This window comes from Pangasianodon hypophthalmus, chromosome 5 (genome assembly GCF_027358585.1).
Source record: "Pangasianodon hypophthalmus isolate fPanHyp1 chromosome 5, fPanHyp1.pri, whole genome shotgun sequence".
Taxonomy (NCBI): Eukaryota; Metazoa; Chordata; class Actinopteri; order Siluriformes; family Pangasiidae; genus Pangasianodon; species Pangasianodon hypophthalmus.
Window position 1 is genome coordinate 18,610,250 of NC_069714.1, and position 16,773 is coordinate 18,627,022.

Below are 16,773 nucleotides of genomic sequence, written 5' to 3' on the forward strand. Positions count from 1 at the left end.
TGACTGGGGAAGACCTAGCAGGGCACAAATTTCTGACTTGTGGCAAAGTTGGCATCCTACTGACAGTGCCATGTTTAAAGTCACTGAGGTCCTCAGTACGACCCATTCTACTGCCAGTGTTTGTCTGTGAAGATTGCATGGTTTTGTGCTTGATTTTATGCACTTGGTACCAAAGGGTGTGGCTGAAACACCTAAAATCAGTTAGGAGTGGTGTCCACATACTTTTGGCCATAGAGTGTATTTGTAAATGTAATATCAGTGGGACACAAATGGCACCCTAATCATGGAATCACCCTTCTATATGCTGACTGTGTGTGTGTGTGTAAGTGTGTGTGTGTTTTTACACATTGCTAGAAAATCTGTCAGTCTAGGAATAACAGGCTTGAACACTTTTGTTATATTTCTGAGACAAGTTCCAACTGGACCACTTTGGGATCACATGCTCATATAAAACAAAATGCCTCTCACTCAACACACAGACTCACATTTCTAATGCTACAACTCAGCCCTGGACCTACACTCTTAAATTCAGAGTGATAAATTGCTACACTGGGTGTGTCCCAGAACCACAAGTAGTAAAAATTTGTCTGAGAAGCTATGCTGTGAGTGATCTAATCAATCTCAATTGTAACTGTTCCATCATCATGCAATGCTACAAAAACAAATGTTTTTCCTTATGCAAAAACAACTCCACCCAATGATTCCTCTCTTTCATTTACATTCAGAAACCACCTAGAAAACCCATATTTCTGATAAAGAATGCTGCCCTTTCTCTTTCCTTTTCTCCCTGGTGCATTTTGCTCAGCCAGATCCCTCAGCGGCCATTGCTGCAAACTGTTTCACTGAAGCTTGATTTTATTTGAACAGCACTTTTAACGATAGACATTGTCGCCAGGCAGCTTTAGACATCCAGATGTAGATCTAGATCCCTAATGAGTAACCCAGAGGCGACAGTGTCAAGGGAAAAACTCACTGAACTGACAAAATGAAGAAACCTTCAGTGGAACCAGACTCGAAAGGGAACCAGCCCTCTTCTGGGCGACACCAGATAGGGCTTATCATTACAATATACAGTATATGTGTAGAAGAGTAAAGGCAAACAGTACTAAGTGTATTGAAAAGGTGTTCAGTGTGAGCATATTATAAATAAGAGTCCTGGGATGAGAGCAGAACAGCATTTATTAAAACAGTGAACAGGAAAACACTGCACTTGTGAACAGGAACATACCACTACAGTTCGACTGAAAGGGTTTGTTAAGGGTAATGTCCCTCCTGAACTGTAACAATCCAACTGTAACAGACAGCACGAGAAGGACAGAGAGAGAAGGACGGAGGGGTGTGGGCAACAGGAAAGTCTGGGTGCTTCCTGTTTCTGTGTGCTTTGGAGAACATGGCCCTGTTCTTCCCAGCCTTCATTAGGGATCATACACACAGGAGTAAATAAACACATTCTGATGAATAAAGCGTGAAAAAGACTAGTTTTCAAGCAATGCTTTTTGTTACTGAAGTGGCACAAAAATGTGTTAAATGAATATTCATATTCAAGAAACCTTAGATACTAGCAACTGTGTGTGAATGCATCCTTCCCTGAATCACTCAGCCTTGTATTTCATTCAGACTTTTGGTGTCTTACTGAGCACACTTACTCACAGGTGCTACTGTCACAAACACTGCCCTGAGCTACACAGAAATCATGAACCACTGTGCCACTAAACCCACTGTACATAAACACACAAACACACACACACACACACACACACACACACACAAAGAAATAAACAGATAAATATGAGATGACTGAGAAGTAATACGGCTGTAATAACGTTATGCAACAAATTACAGGGGAACACCTATCTGCATGCATGATCACAGGTATTATGAATGGAATTAGTATTATCTCAAAATAAAACACTAAAGCATTTGTCTGGTATTCTTAGGAATGCTCCTGAAGTTACATCTGTTGGTCTATAAAGTCAGAACTTTAGCTGTCTGCTTGGCCTCAACATAATTTAATTTGGCTTCATGTCCATGAGCAGACTAACTGAGGTTTGGCTGGAACAATAGCCTACATTTGTGTGTATGTGTGTGTGTCTGGGGGATTCTCTCACAGGTCAGGAGTTTAGACGGCTCGAAATGGAAAAACACAGATTTTCCACATTGGCACAAAAGCTTCAGATTGAAGTGGCTTTGAAGTCTAAAGTGAGGTTAAAGTGTTTTTCTCATCAGCGCTGACTAAACAGGCTGGACAGAAGGCGAGACTTATGGCGTGAAACCTGGATCCAGTCAGTACCAAGATCTGTTCTCATGATGACAATGAGAACAAGGAGACAAGAAGGCTGAGAAGGAAACATTTTAAAGATTTTTAGGTTGCGTCTATTTTGGCCTGTGGAATCCATGGGTCAGTATTTACTGGCAGATTTATGAGTGTGTTTTATTCCAGAACCACAAAAGAGAAATCCCTTAAAACCATTTCCATTAACCACGTCTGTCACTTTATAACAGATTTAAGTGGCTCACATAGCTTAAGTGGTTATTAGGAAGTAGGCTTTCTGCTTTTCAAAGATATTTGGCTATAGACGTGATCGAGAAACTGTCGTGAGAAAATAAATATTCCTGTGGTTTCGTCTGAAATACTGTTTTCATACTGTTCCTCAATGTCTGGCTTGATTTCTCTTTCCATCTCTTTTTTCCATCCCATTAGAATCCAACAGGAAATCATATAGCTGCAGTGTGAGACAATAAATAAATTCCCAGAATGCGTAGCTTCAAAATTCACAGCTTTAAATTCACAGAGCATTACAGATGCAGAGTCTTTTGCATCCTGTGGTATGTCCTCTATATTTCTGCTTCTTTCAAGTCTTCTTCAACTGGTGGATTGTCACACCTTCTCCCCTGTCCTGTGAAGGTTGTTGGTGATGTCACTGACTGTTGTTTCTAGGTTTTTCTTAACAGCTCTCATAACATTTCTGTCATCAACTGCTATTGTTTTTCTTGGCCGACATGTTCAATGTCTGGTTGTTAGTACACCAGTGATTTCTTTCTTTTTCAGGATATTCCAAATTGTTGTATTGGCTATGCCCAATGCTTGTGCAAAGGCTCTGACTGATTTTCTCTCTTTTCTCAGCTTCAAAATGGCTTGCTTTTCTCCCAAAGACTGCTCTCTGGTCTTCATTTTGGTTTATCCTTTTTAACAACAAATGCTTTCTTCACAGGTGAAACCCAGGGCTCAAACCAAGAGTAGACATTCAGAGCTATTAATTATTTAAACAAGCAATCTAACAGGGCAAACTTGGGCAACAATAAAACACCTTTCAGTCACATGTTCCAATATTTCTGATCACTTGAAAAATATGTGCTTTCAAACAAACCTTTTTTAAGATTTGTTTTTTAAACAACTCTTACAAATAATAATAAATATGCTGAGGCATTATGACCATGCACTTCTAAAATGTCATTTCTTTGTATATCTATGGCAAATAAATGCAGTTCCAACAATCATTCTCAGGCTGTCATATGGGCAACATAAACATATTCGAAGCCACATTTCTTCCATGCATTATATATAAATTGGCGTTATTCGATTACACGACTTCACCAATGCCATGCCCTCTGTAAAAGCCATATTATATAACAGTGGACAGTTTCCAGGATGAAACAATAATTATAACAAATTGGTTGTTTGTGGAAACTGTAATTGAGTGGAAACTCAATTAGAATGGCTATTACATCTGAGCATTTAAGATGCATATAGCCAGCATCTTATGATACAATCTGCACTAGCTTTTATTATTCATTAATAATTCATGAGGGAAATCATATTAATGAAATCATGATGGGCTATAATTAGCAATTACTTTAATTTATTTATTTATTTTTTTTTTGCAACATGCAAACTGGCCAGTAATGCTGAATAGGGTTAGAGGTGACAGAACAGGCATCCCAAACTATTTGAATAATTTGCAATATAGCAACCAAATTGAAATCACAATATCAATTACCAACCCAACACTCTGTATCCAGAAAATACTAATATGATATTATGATCAGAAAATTAAAATTCTAATCCTCTACAGAATACAGCCCTTATAAAGAAGTGATGCAAAAGACAGTAGCTGTGTTTACATGGACACTAATAATCCGATCGTAATTGGACTAGAAGCACAATCAGATTTAAAAAGTCACATGTAAACATGTCAATCGGAATGAATTGGCCAAAACCGATTAGAATTTCATTCGGATCGTAAGGGGTGGTTTAAACCTTTTCTAATCCGATGGAGAGGACATGTAAACACTTCATCGGGTTGAAAATGAAACCAGATAGTTCTGCGCATGTGCAATGACGTACAAATCACGTAATGACGTATGGCGCACGGCTGACTGACAGCTGCTTTATCGGCCCTCTCACCATGCCCTTACAGAACATGTAAACAAATTTCTTGACCGTGCTCTTATGGACGCCAAATTGATTGGAGATCACACGGTATTCTGCACAGCTGCCGAGTTTATACAGTACAATTGCGACTCGCATTGTCAGCGGTATTGGGGCTCTGACCGTAGCCTCACCAGGTGCCATGTTCCCCTCCACCATTGAGCATAGTGTCATAAATGACTGTCGTGTCATCCTAAAATTCTCCTTCCACTCCTCGTCTGTGAAGTGGTGCAAGATGACGTTGTCCCACCAGTCCTTGCTTCAGACCCTCATCCACAGACGCCTTGTTCTGCGATCGGGAAGGGGCATTTTAAGTGCTTGATAAATAAACGCAGTACCGCACAACACATCACGCGCTCGTCGTCTTCTAGTTAGCAGCCGAAATAGGCAAATGTTAAGTCTGCTTTTTAAAACGAAAAAAAAAAGCAATGGCAAGAGAGTGGCTGCTAGTATCTGCATGTTGGAACGGCAGGAAACGTGTATTCGTGCACTGTCGCATGTCAGAAGATCAAATCCGATTCTGTCATGTAAACACGCATATCAACCCGATTACTTTATTCAGCGTTCTTGTAAACACTGCGATCGGTTAATCAGTCTGATTGATTTCATTCCGATTGAAACAAAAAGTGTCCATGTAAACGTGACTAGTGACTGAAACAGTTCAGTACTGGCTCCTTAATGCACAGAGACAGAAGAGAGAGCATAATGTCACAGAGGTCTAGAGTCTGGCTGTACTTTGAAAACGTAGATGAGAATAGTTCCCACTGCAATAAAAATGCATTAACCTTGTAACTGCTCTTTTGCTGCTGGAGATGAGAGAGTCCAGGCGAAATACACCACAAAAAAAAAAAAAAAAAAAAAATGGTTTACTGATCAGTTTTTCCGATTTGTGTAAGAGAAAGTTAGCTGCTATTAAGTTTGTTAGAGTGTGAACATATTTGCATTGAGCAGGTAGCACATTTATTAGCTGGCTAGCATTCGGTCGCCATATTGAACCGAACACGTATATTTTAATTTACTCTCCACGGATTTCATAAATGAGGCCTATTAACTACAATGTTGAATATTAACTACAATGTTGAATGTTAAAGGCTAATGTGGTTGTCCACTGGGAAAACACACCTATAGCAGAAAGGTCAAGGATGAAAACACCTACAAAAGACAAGTCAAGGATGTCCATTAAAAGAAGGGAGCAACGTCAGAGAAAAATGACCCTATTTATTGAGAGCACTTTTCAGATAAAAAAACATAATGAAGGCTGCTGGGTTTTGCTGCAAAAATATGAAGGAAGTGTGACAGTCAAAGTCTCCAGAAGAACTGTGGCTGCTTCTGCAAGATGCTCAGTAAAACTTACACTCATTTCCTTATAAAACTGCACACATTGTTTCTGAGACTACTGTTTTTTTTTTAAAGCGAAGGATCGTCACACCAAACATTGACTTTGTTTCATTTATTAATGTTTACTGCTATTTATAGTATTTTTTTAATGTAGAAATATTTAGTTTCATTATTTTTGAAGGCATCTTTGCTCTATGGCATTTCTTTGCATGTGCCTAAGACCTTTGCACAGTACTGTAGATGCTGCTAATAATACAGCTGCTGAAGTAGAAGAGGACATTATAGCTTTATAGAGGACATTTACTGCACGTCATAAAGCCTCTGAGGTAAAACGCACAAGCCTACATCAAAGATATCAGTCTTTTCTTAGTGTTATAGTGTGAACCATATGAACATAGCAATCATTAATAGGACCTTAGTAATCTCAGTTCAGTGCTGTGTGAACTCAGTCTGGCTACTCATTAATCAACACACACATACACGCACATACACACAGGGTAAACAGTGTTATAGCAGTGTAGTAATGTGATGGCTGCTCTGTGAATTCACACAGACTTGTAACAGGTGATATGTAAATAAGCGAGATCATTTTTCAAGCTAGGGAGTATAAAGTGATGTCACTGATGATTATATGGGGTGATGTCACTGGACAGAGACACACTAGAAAAAACCTGGACATCTGTATGAGTTTCGAGGCTGCATTTAATTACATTACCGTAAGGACAATGTCTTCTCTGTTGGACATGAGACATGATACCTCACAAGTACACGTATACACACACACAAACACACACGCACGCACACACACACACGCGCACACGCACACGCACACGCACACACAGATGACAAGCTTTTATCTGCACTACTAATGCAATAAGATGACGTGGGGAGATGGCATTAAAGTAACAGCAGGTGCAAGACAGAAACACAAATTCCTGCCACACTCTCCGAACAGAGAAATTTAATTTACAAATTGGCAATGTGGATTGTGTGTGTGTGTGTGTAAGCTTCAAGAATGCTATTTGAAAGGCATCATAAGACAATGTTTTCAGATTTAATACTTTTAAAATCTACTACTGTAATTCAGCACATGAGAATTCAGATAGTGCCCAGCCCAGTTCCTGCCATAACTGAATTTTCTCTTCCATGATGACTAACAGGATTGCTTGGTTATGACTGCAAAAGAATATCACAAATGTAAGTTAACACTGACATGCAAGGCCATGTTCAAACTGGTGTTTACAGGCCCAGTACAGTGATAAAACCCTACAGCACAAACCCATGTCTGGGCACAGACAAGTACAGAAAAACAAATGATTGGTTTCTGGAGAAAGATACAAACCAAATTAGATAACCTGCTATACTGCATATTATTGATTGCCATTACACAACTGTTCTCCCGTCTCCTTCTACTTATCTGTCAGTTTCAATCCTCACCAAAGAGACATGCTGAAACCATTATAGGCCATTACACATCATCGTTTAAGTCCACATTCACTCTGAAAACTGCATCAACCAAATCATTTTGACTTTAGCTGGTTAAAAGCTCTGACTCATCAGTCTTTAGTGTATGCAAATTGTATCAACAGTGTTGCTTTTATTCAATTTCAATCTGGCTTACCGTATTGTTGAAAATCCGGGAATGACATTTACTCAGCCATGATCTACGGTGATATTATCATCCTCATAATAGATAATAATAATAATAATAATAATAATAATAATAATAAATATAACAACAATAACAACAACAACAACAAACCTGTAGTACACTACTGCTAAGCATACTAAAAATTGTAACACTATCCACAATTCACAGCATAGCCATAGCAGAATGACCACCATTGTACCAAGGACGTGAACTTAACTAAAACCGATGAGGCGGCAGCCTTTTTCTCCCGTGGCTGGCTTGACCATGGTCTGAATGTGCCACCTGTGCGCTGTGCTTGATGTAAGTCACACTCATATCTAAAAATGATTCAGAAGCACTTCGTTTTTTGTGCTGGCAGTGGCGTAACCATAAACTAATTTCGGTGAGATGAGGAAATATACAAAATAAAATCATAATTGTTTTCCTGTTCTGTGAAATTAATTTGGGGAGTGTGACGCATTTCAGGTGGAGGTCAGACAGCAGTAGCGGTGGTGATGACACTAATTTGTTATTTGATCATTTAAAGCACAATCTACCCTCAAACAAGCTTTCCATATTAATAACATTGCCATAAAATACCTTTAAGACAGTTCCACTGAAATGATTAAAATTACGTTAATAAATAATAGGGGATTGTTTATTATAACTAAATTACCAGATCACCAAATTACACCTTTATTATATTATATTATATATATTATTATATTATAAATCCTGATCTACTTTTCTTTTGCAGTAAACTTGAGCAGTCTACTTCACCATTCATGGCATTGCATTTATATTTACATTTATGGCATTTGGCAGACGCCCTTATCCAGAGGGACTTACAAAAGCACTTACAAAAGTCTATCAAAAATACATTCTGATACTGGCTCGCTAGGTCACAAACTAGGAACACCATCAGTCCAAAAACTCTGTTGGGGAGGTAATAGACAAGCACTCAAACAATACATTTTTTTAAAGTGCTAATTTAAGTACTTTAGGAAGAGGCAAGTCTTTAGATGTCGTTTGAAGACTGTGAGTGACTCAGCTTTTCGGACCTCTAGGGGAAGTTCATTCCACTACCTAGGTGCCAGAACAGAGAAGAGTCTCGATGCATGCCTTTCTTGTACCCTGACAGATGGTGGGACTTCACCGGGTCTCACCTCCACGTCTCTGTGCTTATAGTGCAGCTATCTAGCTAGCAGCATTCAGACAGAAACAAGAAACATGCATCATCCCAACGGCAGCCATAATCCATCACAGCAGCTGGTATGCAATAAAATGTGATTAAACACAGGAATGCATTCATAAATGGTAATAAACGTTATTATCTAATAGAGCATACACTTTTATAGTATCTGTTAGCTCTTATTTTCCTAAACACATCCTTTTCCAGTTTCAGAGCCTAGGATATTGGTGTTAATCAACAGAATATGTTAAAGAAGCAAAAAAGAATAATGATAGACCTCGATTACAGCCCTTTGGATCTCACAAAAATGCTGATATGGCCTGGCAGTGATATTCCTTTCTTCCCTCTTGAAGTTTCCTTCATTCTGCTACATCCTTATAAATTAGGGCACGTTTTATGTTGTATGTATATGACACATAAATAAAGGACTGGAAGGGGGTCTCATGCCTAATTCATCAGTTGATCAGTTCAGCTCATCTGGATGCCACCTGACAGGTTTATGAATCAGTGTTTATAGATTATTGATATAGATACTCTGCCATGGACTGGTGGCCCACCGAGGATGTATTCCCTCACATGCACTATTCCTAAGCTCCGGATCCAGTGTAACTCTAACCAGGATAAAGCGGTTACTGAAGATTATTGAGCAATTGCCATTTGACTTCAACAATGTAAACAACCCAACATATTCTGCACAGGAATAGTAGTATGGAATGTGGTGATGTAATACTGATACATGAAAACCGACATCATGTTGTATTAGTTCAACCACCACATATAAAGCAATATGTACAGCATCACTGCTGTGCAGAGAATAATCCACTGCCTCAGCAAAGGGGCTAAAGACAATATTTGCCATCCCCAATAAAGGTACTAAAAGAAAGCATGACTACTACCTAAACAGTGTGATGTAATGGAGAGAATAAAACCCAGGAATTTCACAACACTGAATGGGCAGCCTGCCATGGAAAACATATGTCCCTCTCACCCTCCAACTCTAGTCTCATTATAAGGAAATTCAGGGAAACCACCCTTTAATGGCATTTAGAGTTCAGCCTCTAACACCAGATCCAGCTTGTGCAATGGCAAGAAATCTTATGTACAGCAGAGAGGTTCTAATCCAAACTAATCTGATAAAGCACAGGAAGAATGTGCACCAATTTTGGGTTTTTAAGGCGAAGCAGCTTTGCTTCAGTCTAGTTGGTTTAGCATCAGAGTCAGACCACGATCTGTCAAACAACCACCAAGCCTCTCAGACAGTAGTGGTCACAGCTCATTAGCAGCTGCCGCAGTTTATATGTTCAAGCTAGATGTCTCTTTTAATGATGTATTTACTCAGAATATGATCATAGGGCTGTTATATTTAGTGGTTAGCAGTACAAGAACAGCATCACTTCCCCTCAATATAGAAAATTATATGATGTGGGACTTGATATTGCTGGTCATGTCATCATGAATACAACTGCACTGCTAACTTGGGATGATGAATGCTCTTCCACTGTGAATAAAGCTGGTTTTGTGCATCCTAGCCCAATGGACAGTGAGAACAACACGAAACTAAGTAAGAGAGAATCACAAGCACTTAGAAATTTAGTACAATAAATGCTGGTCCATTAAGCACTGCTCTCATAAACAGTACTATACGTAAATGAGCAACATGAGAGGTGGAATTTTTTTTTTTTTTTTAAATGATGCAAAGTCGATTCTGGTTACACACAGACCCAGGCCAAAATGATTATAGACCAATAATCTAAAAACTAAATACTCTAACAGACTGACAAACAGCTCCTTTCAAAAATAATCATTTACAAATTACATCAGCAACTTTTACTTTTTTCTAAACCTTTTAGTATAAATGCTATGCAAAGCCTTTTATCAATGTCAACACTTTTGTCTTGTGCCAGTCACACAGAAGGAGGCGGGAGTTTTAGTTTGACAGAAATGATGAGTGATGTGGGAGGAGAGTTAGTACAACATTCACTTTGTAATGCTTGTTGAGAAATAACATAAACTGAATTTTACATAACAAAATTAATCCAGGAGTTAACCATTTACTAATAACTTACTGAAGGAATTTTCATCTAGAACTGAAAATATATACTAAATATACATATGTTTGTTTCATATGAAAATAGCTAGTCCACTTCCACATCATGTTATTTTACAGAGTCAGGAAAAGAATGCTGATATTTGTATTTTCTTTGGAAAAACACAAAAAGAAAGATAAGGTAAGGAAAATGAGTAGCAGTAAACACACAATTAGACATGATCACAGTTGGTAGCGTTGCTGTGTCACAGTCCTGGGTTCGATCCTGAGCTCGGGTTACTGTCTGTGTGGAGTTTCACATGCTTTCTCCGTGTCTGCTTGGGTTTCCTCCCACTGTCCAACAACACACCTGTAGGTGGACTGGCTTTGCTAAATTGCCTCGATGTGTGTGTCCTATCCAGGGTGTATCCCCAGCTTGCAACCAGTGTTCCTGGGATAGATTTCAAATCCACCCCAACCTTGACCAGGAAAACACGCTTATATGTTTCAATGAATGAATGAATGAATGAATGAATACAGTAATGCCCTCCTCGTAAGGAATCACTAAAAAAAAGTCAAGCTTCTCACATAAAATACAGTGGTAATAAAGACATCAGTTTCGTCAATAGATTCTATTAAGTGCAATTTTGTTATGATATTTTTGTGGGTACATGTTAAACTCACAGCTACAGTCTAGCAGAGTTTGTTAGTCCACAGCTCTGGTTATGATTCACTAACTCTGACCCTGCACTCGTCAGGTTTTTTTGGTTGACTTATTAAAGGAACAGTATGATTGACATGCAGACGGTTCTGTCAGACAGACACATGTAACTCTACTATCTCTCCTATATTAATCTGTCTGTCAACTTTCTGATGTGAATGAAGCGCACCCTCCAATTCTCCATGTTTCTACACTGCAACACCCTCAGCAGGCCAGTCTCACAGCGTTCTTAATAGATGCTCCAGCATAATGGCCGGGACACAGGAAACACACAATACGTTTGTGTTTGCAGGCTTCTAGGCCCACAATCGAGCCCCATTCAGAAGAAACCCTCCACAATCTCGCTTTTCTTCTTCTGACACAGAGACGTGTTTCACTCACTGTGTATTTACATGTTTCATGTTGGAGTGTATGTGTGCATGTGAGCTATCCTCAGTCATACACATATTCTTAGCCCACTGAGGGACTTCAGTATGGTCCTCATAGACCACAGACCGTTACACAACCAACTTACTGTGATCTGTTTACCCTACGGTGCTTCTGTGAAAGCTCAGGCCCAGCCAGTAAGTGAAAACAGAGCCGTGATGGCTTCAGTCTGGCGTTTGGTGTATCCACTGCAGGAGATTTCCAATGGAAATGTGTCATTGCAGCAGAAACACCCAGTGCCATCAAACAGTCAGTCTGATAGAGACGGTCATTAAAGATGCACTTTTTTTCCCCTGACCATGAAGTGTACCTTTGCCTCTGTGCTGTCCTGCAGCCTCTCTCTGTAGTTTGGGAGGATAAATTAATCATACAGGGGAGAGGCATCAAGTGTGTGTGTGTGTGTGTGTGTGTGTGTTTCTAAGGATTCCATTTCTCTGACAATGGCCCTGGATGGTGTCCATTTCTGTATCTTGGCAACCTGTTAGAGACATCTGAACCCCATACAGGACAACACATGGATATACACAGATGTGTAAATGATAAACTGTTACTTTTCCTGCCACTGAGAACCAATACACACCTCCATGCAAGTCCAATTTAGTGTCCAATACAGGTCAGCATGAACAAATGTTACACACACACATAAGAAACCTTGTCAGTCGACTTGTGTACAATGTGAGTTGAGATGCAAGGTGAGTTGCAGGGTGAGTTGTATGACAAATATATTTCAATGATTTCACAAAAACAAGCAAACAGTAGAGTAGTGCCTGTGAAAAACTCAATTACAGTTTTATTTAACGTCTTTTATACTAGGCCAATCATACTTTTATTTACCATCTACAATAATGCAGCTACATTTGTAAACATTCAGAACAAAAATGTATTTTAATGAGCACTCATCTACCTGCTGCTCAGAAATCACCTAGATCTCTTATAACCACTTTATCGCTTCGCTTCCTTGCGAGTTCCTAGATAGTTTATTTTTGGAAAGATATTCTTAGATGTTTAATATTATATTAACCCTCATTTAGGGAAAAAAAGGGTAGTCTGTTCAATCTTTGCATGAGTCAGAACAGGAGACATGGAGAGGGTAGTCGATATTATCCAGTGAGGCTTTTAATCAAGTGTTATGTAAGGTCTTTGACATTGTAACCATTGACAACAGCATGTTGTAGTGGTGCTGGATACCTTCTCATCAACCAAGAAGCCCAGTGGAGTTGTGCGCAAGTCTCACATTTCTCAACTAATGGCTTACTTTTGTAAAGGGTAGAACATTGCTGCAAATCTTGCCTAGGGGACCACCAAGGTCAGGGCTGGCCCTGCTTACACACACACACACACACACACACACACTAACCAGACAAACCAAACACAGACTTGAGTCTATAGGACAAGTGCCACTTCACTGCTCTACAGTCTCAAAGGAATCTAACAGTACCACTAATTACCACTAAAGACCAAAATAAGACCATAGCTTCCAGACATGCAACAGCACGCTGAGGGATTCAAACTCTGCCTTTAAGCTGGAAATATCTTCTCTTTATGTTCCGTATGTTCAGATTCTGATTGATGATCACAGTACCACAGGACATGAGCCTGTTTCACTTGTATAGCCCCTTCTACTTAACTGGCCTTGAAATCAAACAATTACAACAAAGTGCAAAGATGTCAGGATGCTATTTTTTGGTAAAATCTAGACGAATGTGGAAGGTTGACCTCAGCAAATAAACCTACATTCACACAGTTATTCAAAATACAAATGTGAGATATGAAGTGAAATGAAATCAGTTGTATCAGCTACAAACGTTGCGTTATGTGTAACACAAAACATGGTGCAGCTGTTTTCTAGTGTTCCTTCGAAAGATATTCAAAAGATATTTCAAAAGGAATCTTTGACTACCAGCAAACCAGAAGGATACAAACTTTACATTTCATTTCAGGTATTACACATTCATTCATTTATTCATTCAGTTTCAGTAAGCACTTTATCCTGGTCAGGTGAGGCAGGAATCCAGTCCATCGCAAGGCACCATGCGCACACACACAAACACACACCTACAGGGAGTTTAGCATGGCCAATCTACCTGCCTGCATGTTTTTGGAAAGTGGGAAGAAACCGAGGAAAACTCATGCTGACACAGGGAGAACATGCACAGAAACCTGGCTGAGGATCGAACTGGAGACCCTGAGCTGTGAGGTGGCGATGCTACCCGCTGCAGCACCACGCTGACCCTGTTACCTGAACCGCTTATCCTGCGCAGGGTCACGAGGAGGCCTGGAGCCTATCCCAGCGAGCTCAGGGCATGAGGCGGGGGACACCCTGGACGGGGTGCCAACCCATTGCAGGGCACAATCTCACACACATTCACAAATGCCAATCAGCCTACAACACATGCCTTTGGACCTGGAGAAGGAAACTGGAGTACCCGGAGGAAACCCCCAAAGCACTGGGAGAACACGCAAACTCCGCGCACACAGAGTGGAGGCGGATTCAAACCCCCAACCCTGGAGGTGCGAGGCAACAGTGCTACCCACTAAGCCACCATGCCTCCTTCCCTGTTATACTACGCAGTTTTGTTTTTTAAATACAGTGTAACAAATAACTGTTACAGCTGTCCTGCCAACTGCACTGTTTGTACTGTACGTAGAATATCTGACCTACAGTAAGTACTGCAGTTTGTGTGAGGTAATGCAAAAAGCAAAAGGTGTTATAAAAATGTTCTTGTACCCGAACAGAGTAAACGTCACTGCCAGTGAGTGGATGGTAAAATAAACACTGATAAACATAACACACTGTAGAAGAAGGTAAAGAGGTCACAGCTGCTCAAGGGAAGAATCTGGAGACTGCTGTGAAAAAGTTAATAGCAATAACAGTTTATGTAAAATTACAGTGTAGCCAGGAATGACCTCACTCCAACACACCGGTCAGTTAATACCGAGAGAGAGAGAGAGAGAGAGAGAGAGAGAGAGATTTCTAATTTACTTTACTGTTATTCTATTTTATTGTGTATTTGTACATAATTATTGTAACCCTTGTACTTTTGTCCTACACTGGCACCTTGCATTCTGTCACTTTATTATTATTATTATTATTATTATTATTATTATTATTATATCATTTTTTCTACATTTCCCTTTGTTTTGTATATTGTAAACAATCATGCCAATAAAGTACTTCAAATTGAAATTGAATTGAGAGGGACAGAGAGAGAGAGAGACAGATAGAGAGAGAGACAGACAGACAGAGAGACAGAGACAGACAGATAGAGACAGACAGACAGACAGATAGACAGGGAGCCACAGAGACAGACAGATAGAGAGAGAGAGAGAGAGAGAGAGAGAGAGAGAGAGCCAGACAGACAGACAGAGAGACAGAGACAGACAGACAGCCAGGGAGACACAGAGAGAGACAGATAGAGAGAGAGAGACAGACAGACAGAGACAGACAGACAGGGAGACACAGAGAGAGAGACAGATAGAGAGACAGACAGACAGACAGAGAGACAGAGACAGACAGACAGGGAGAGACAGAGAGAGAGACAGATAGAGAGAGAGACAGACAGACAGACAGGGAGACACAGAGAGAGAGACAGATAGAGAGAGAGACAGACAGACAGACAGGGAGACACAGAGAGAGAGACAGATAGAGAGAGAGACAGACAGACAGACAGGGAGACAGAGAGAGAGACAGATAGAGAGAGAGATAGACAGACAGACAGGGAGACACAGAGAGAGAGACAGACAGACAGACAGGGAGACACAGAGAGAGAGACAGATAGAGAGACAGACAGACAGACAGAGAGACAGAGACAGACAGACAGGGAGACACAGAGAGAGAGACAGATAGAGAGAGAGACAGACAGACAGACAGGGAGACACAGAGAGAGAGACAGATAGAGAGAGAGACAGACAGACAGACAGGGAGACAGAGAGAGAGACAGATAGAGAGAGAGATAGACAGACAGACAGGGAGACACAGAGAGAGAGAGACAGATAGAGAGAGAGAGAGACAGACAGACAGGGAGACACAGAGAGAGAGACAGATAGAGAGAGAGATAGACAGACAGACAGGGAGACACAGAGAGAGAGACAGATAGAGAGAGAGACAGACAGACAGACAGGGAGACACAGAGAGAGAGACAGATAGAGAGAGAGATAGACAGACAGACAGGGAGACACAGAGAGAGAGACAGATAGAGAGAGAGAGACAGACAGACAGGGAGACACAGAGAGAGAGACAGATAGAGAGAGAGATAGACAGACAGACAGGGAGACACAGAGAGAGAGACAGATAGAGAGAGAGACAGACAGACAGACAGGGAGACACAGAGAGAGAGACAGATAGAGAGAGAGATAGACAGACAGACAGGGAGACACAGAGAGAGAGAGACAGACAGACAGACAGGGAGACACAGAGAGAGAGACAGATAGAGAGAGAGACAGATAGAGAGAGAGAGACTCTGTGTGTGTGTGTATCTCTCTATATAAAGAGTTGGAGCTGTAGAGGCGTTCCTCACCACCAGCACGGAGCTCCTCACCGCCTCGGAGACACTCTGTCGCAGCTCGGCGGCTGTTCCCGGTTTGCCGAGCCCCCGGGTGAATTTCCTCGTCTCGGCATGTACCGGCAGAGACATTTTCAGCCGTCACACCTTCACAAACTCGTTCCCAAGTGTGTATTTCTAACGCAAGGAAGCAAACAGACTCCACACCATCCGCCCGTGTTTACCTCCCACCTCCCAGCTCCCCTTATATTCTGGAGCGCGCGCGTCGACTCGGGCTTCTAGTCAGGACGTCCCCGATAATCCACTCCGCGTCCAACTCATGAAAGCTCATCCTAAACTCACTCTCCCTGAGCACTGACGGCTAAGTGCACTCGAGCTGGTGCTTGTGCAGCGCTCCCGCCTCCAACAGCAGCGCATTCTCTCGCACTAAGTCAGCGTCGTGTCATCTCCTCCGCTCGCTTCACGCGCTAGTCAAGCGTAATGTCCGCGCGCCGTGCCCCGACAGCTCT

General features: G+C 40.9%; 1 protein-coding gene across 2 annotated transcripts in view; it reads right to left on the bottom strand.

Annotated features, from left to right (window-relative positions):
• zmp:0000001200 (dedicator of cytokinesis protein 9) overlaps positions 1–16,773 on the bottom strand; it is an 84,555-nt gene extending 67,782 nt beyond the window's left edge. The window contains exon 1 of one of the 2 annotated variants that reach the window (XM_026912586.3): positions 16,280–16,773. In XM_026912586.3, the coding sequence (XP_026768387.3) occupies positions 16,280–16,396 (117 nt within the window). In that variant the 5' untranslated portion in view covers positions 16,397–16,773. The remainder of the gene's footprint in view (positions 1–16,279) is intronic. The other variant, XM_026912587.3, reaches the window with a different exon arrangement.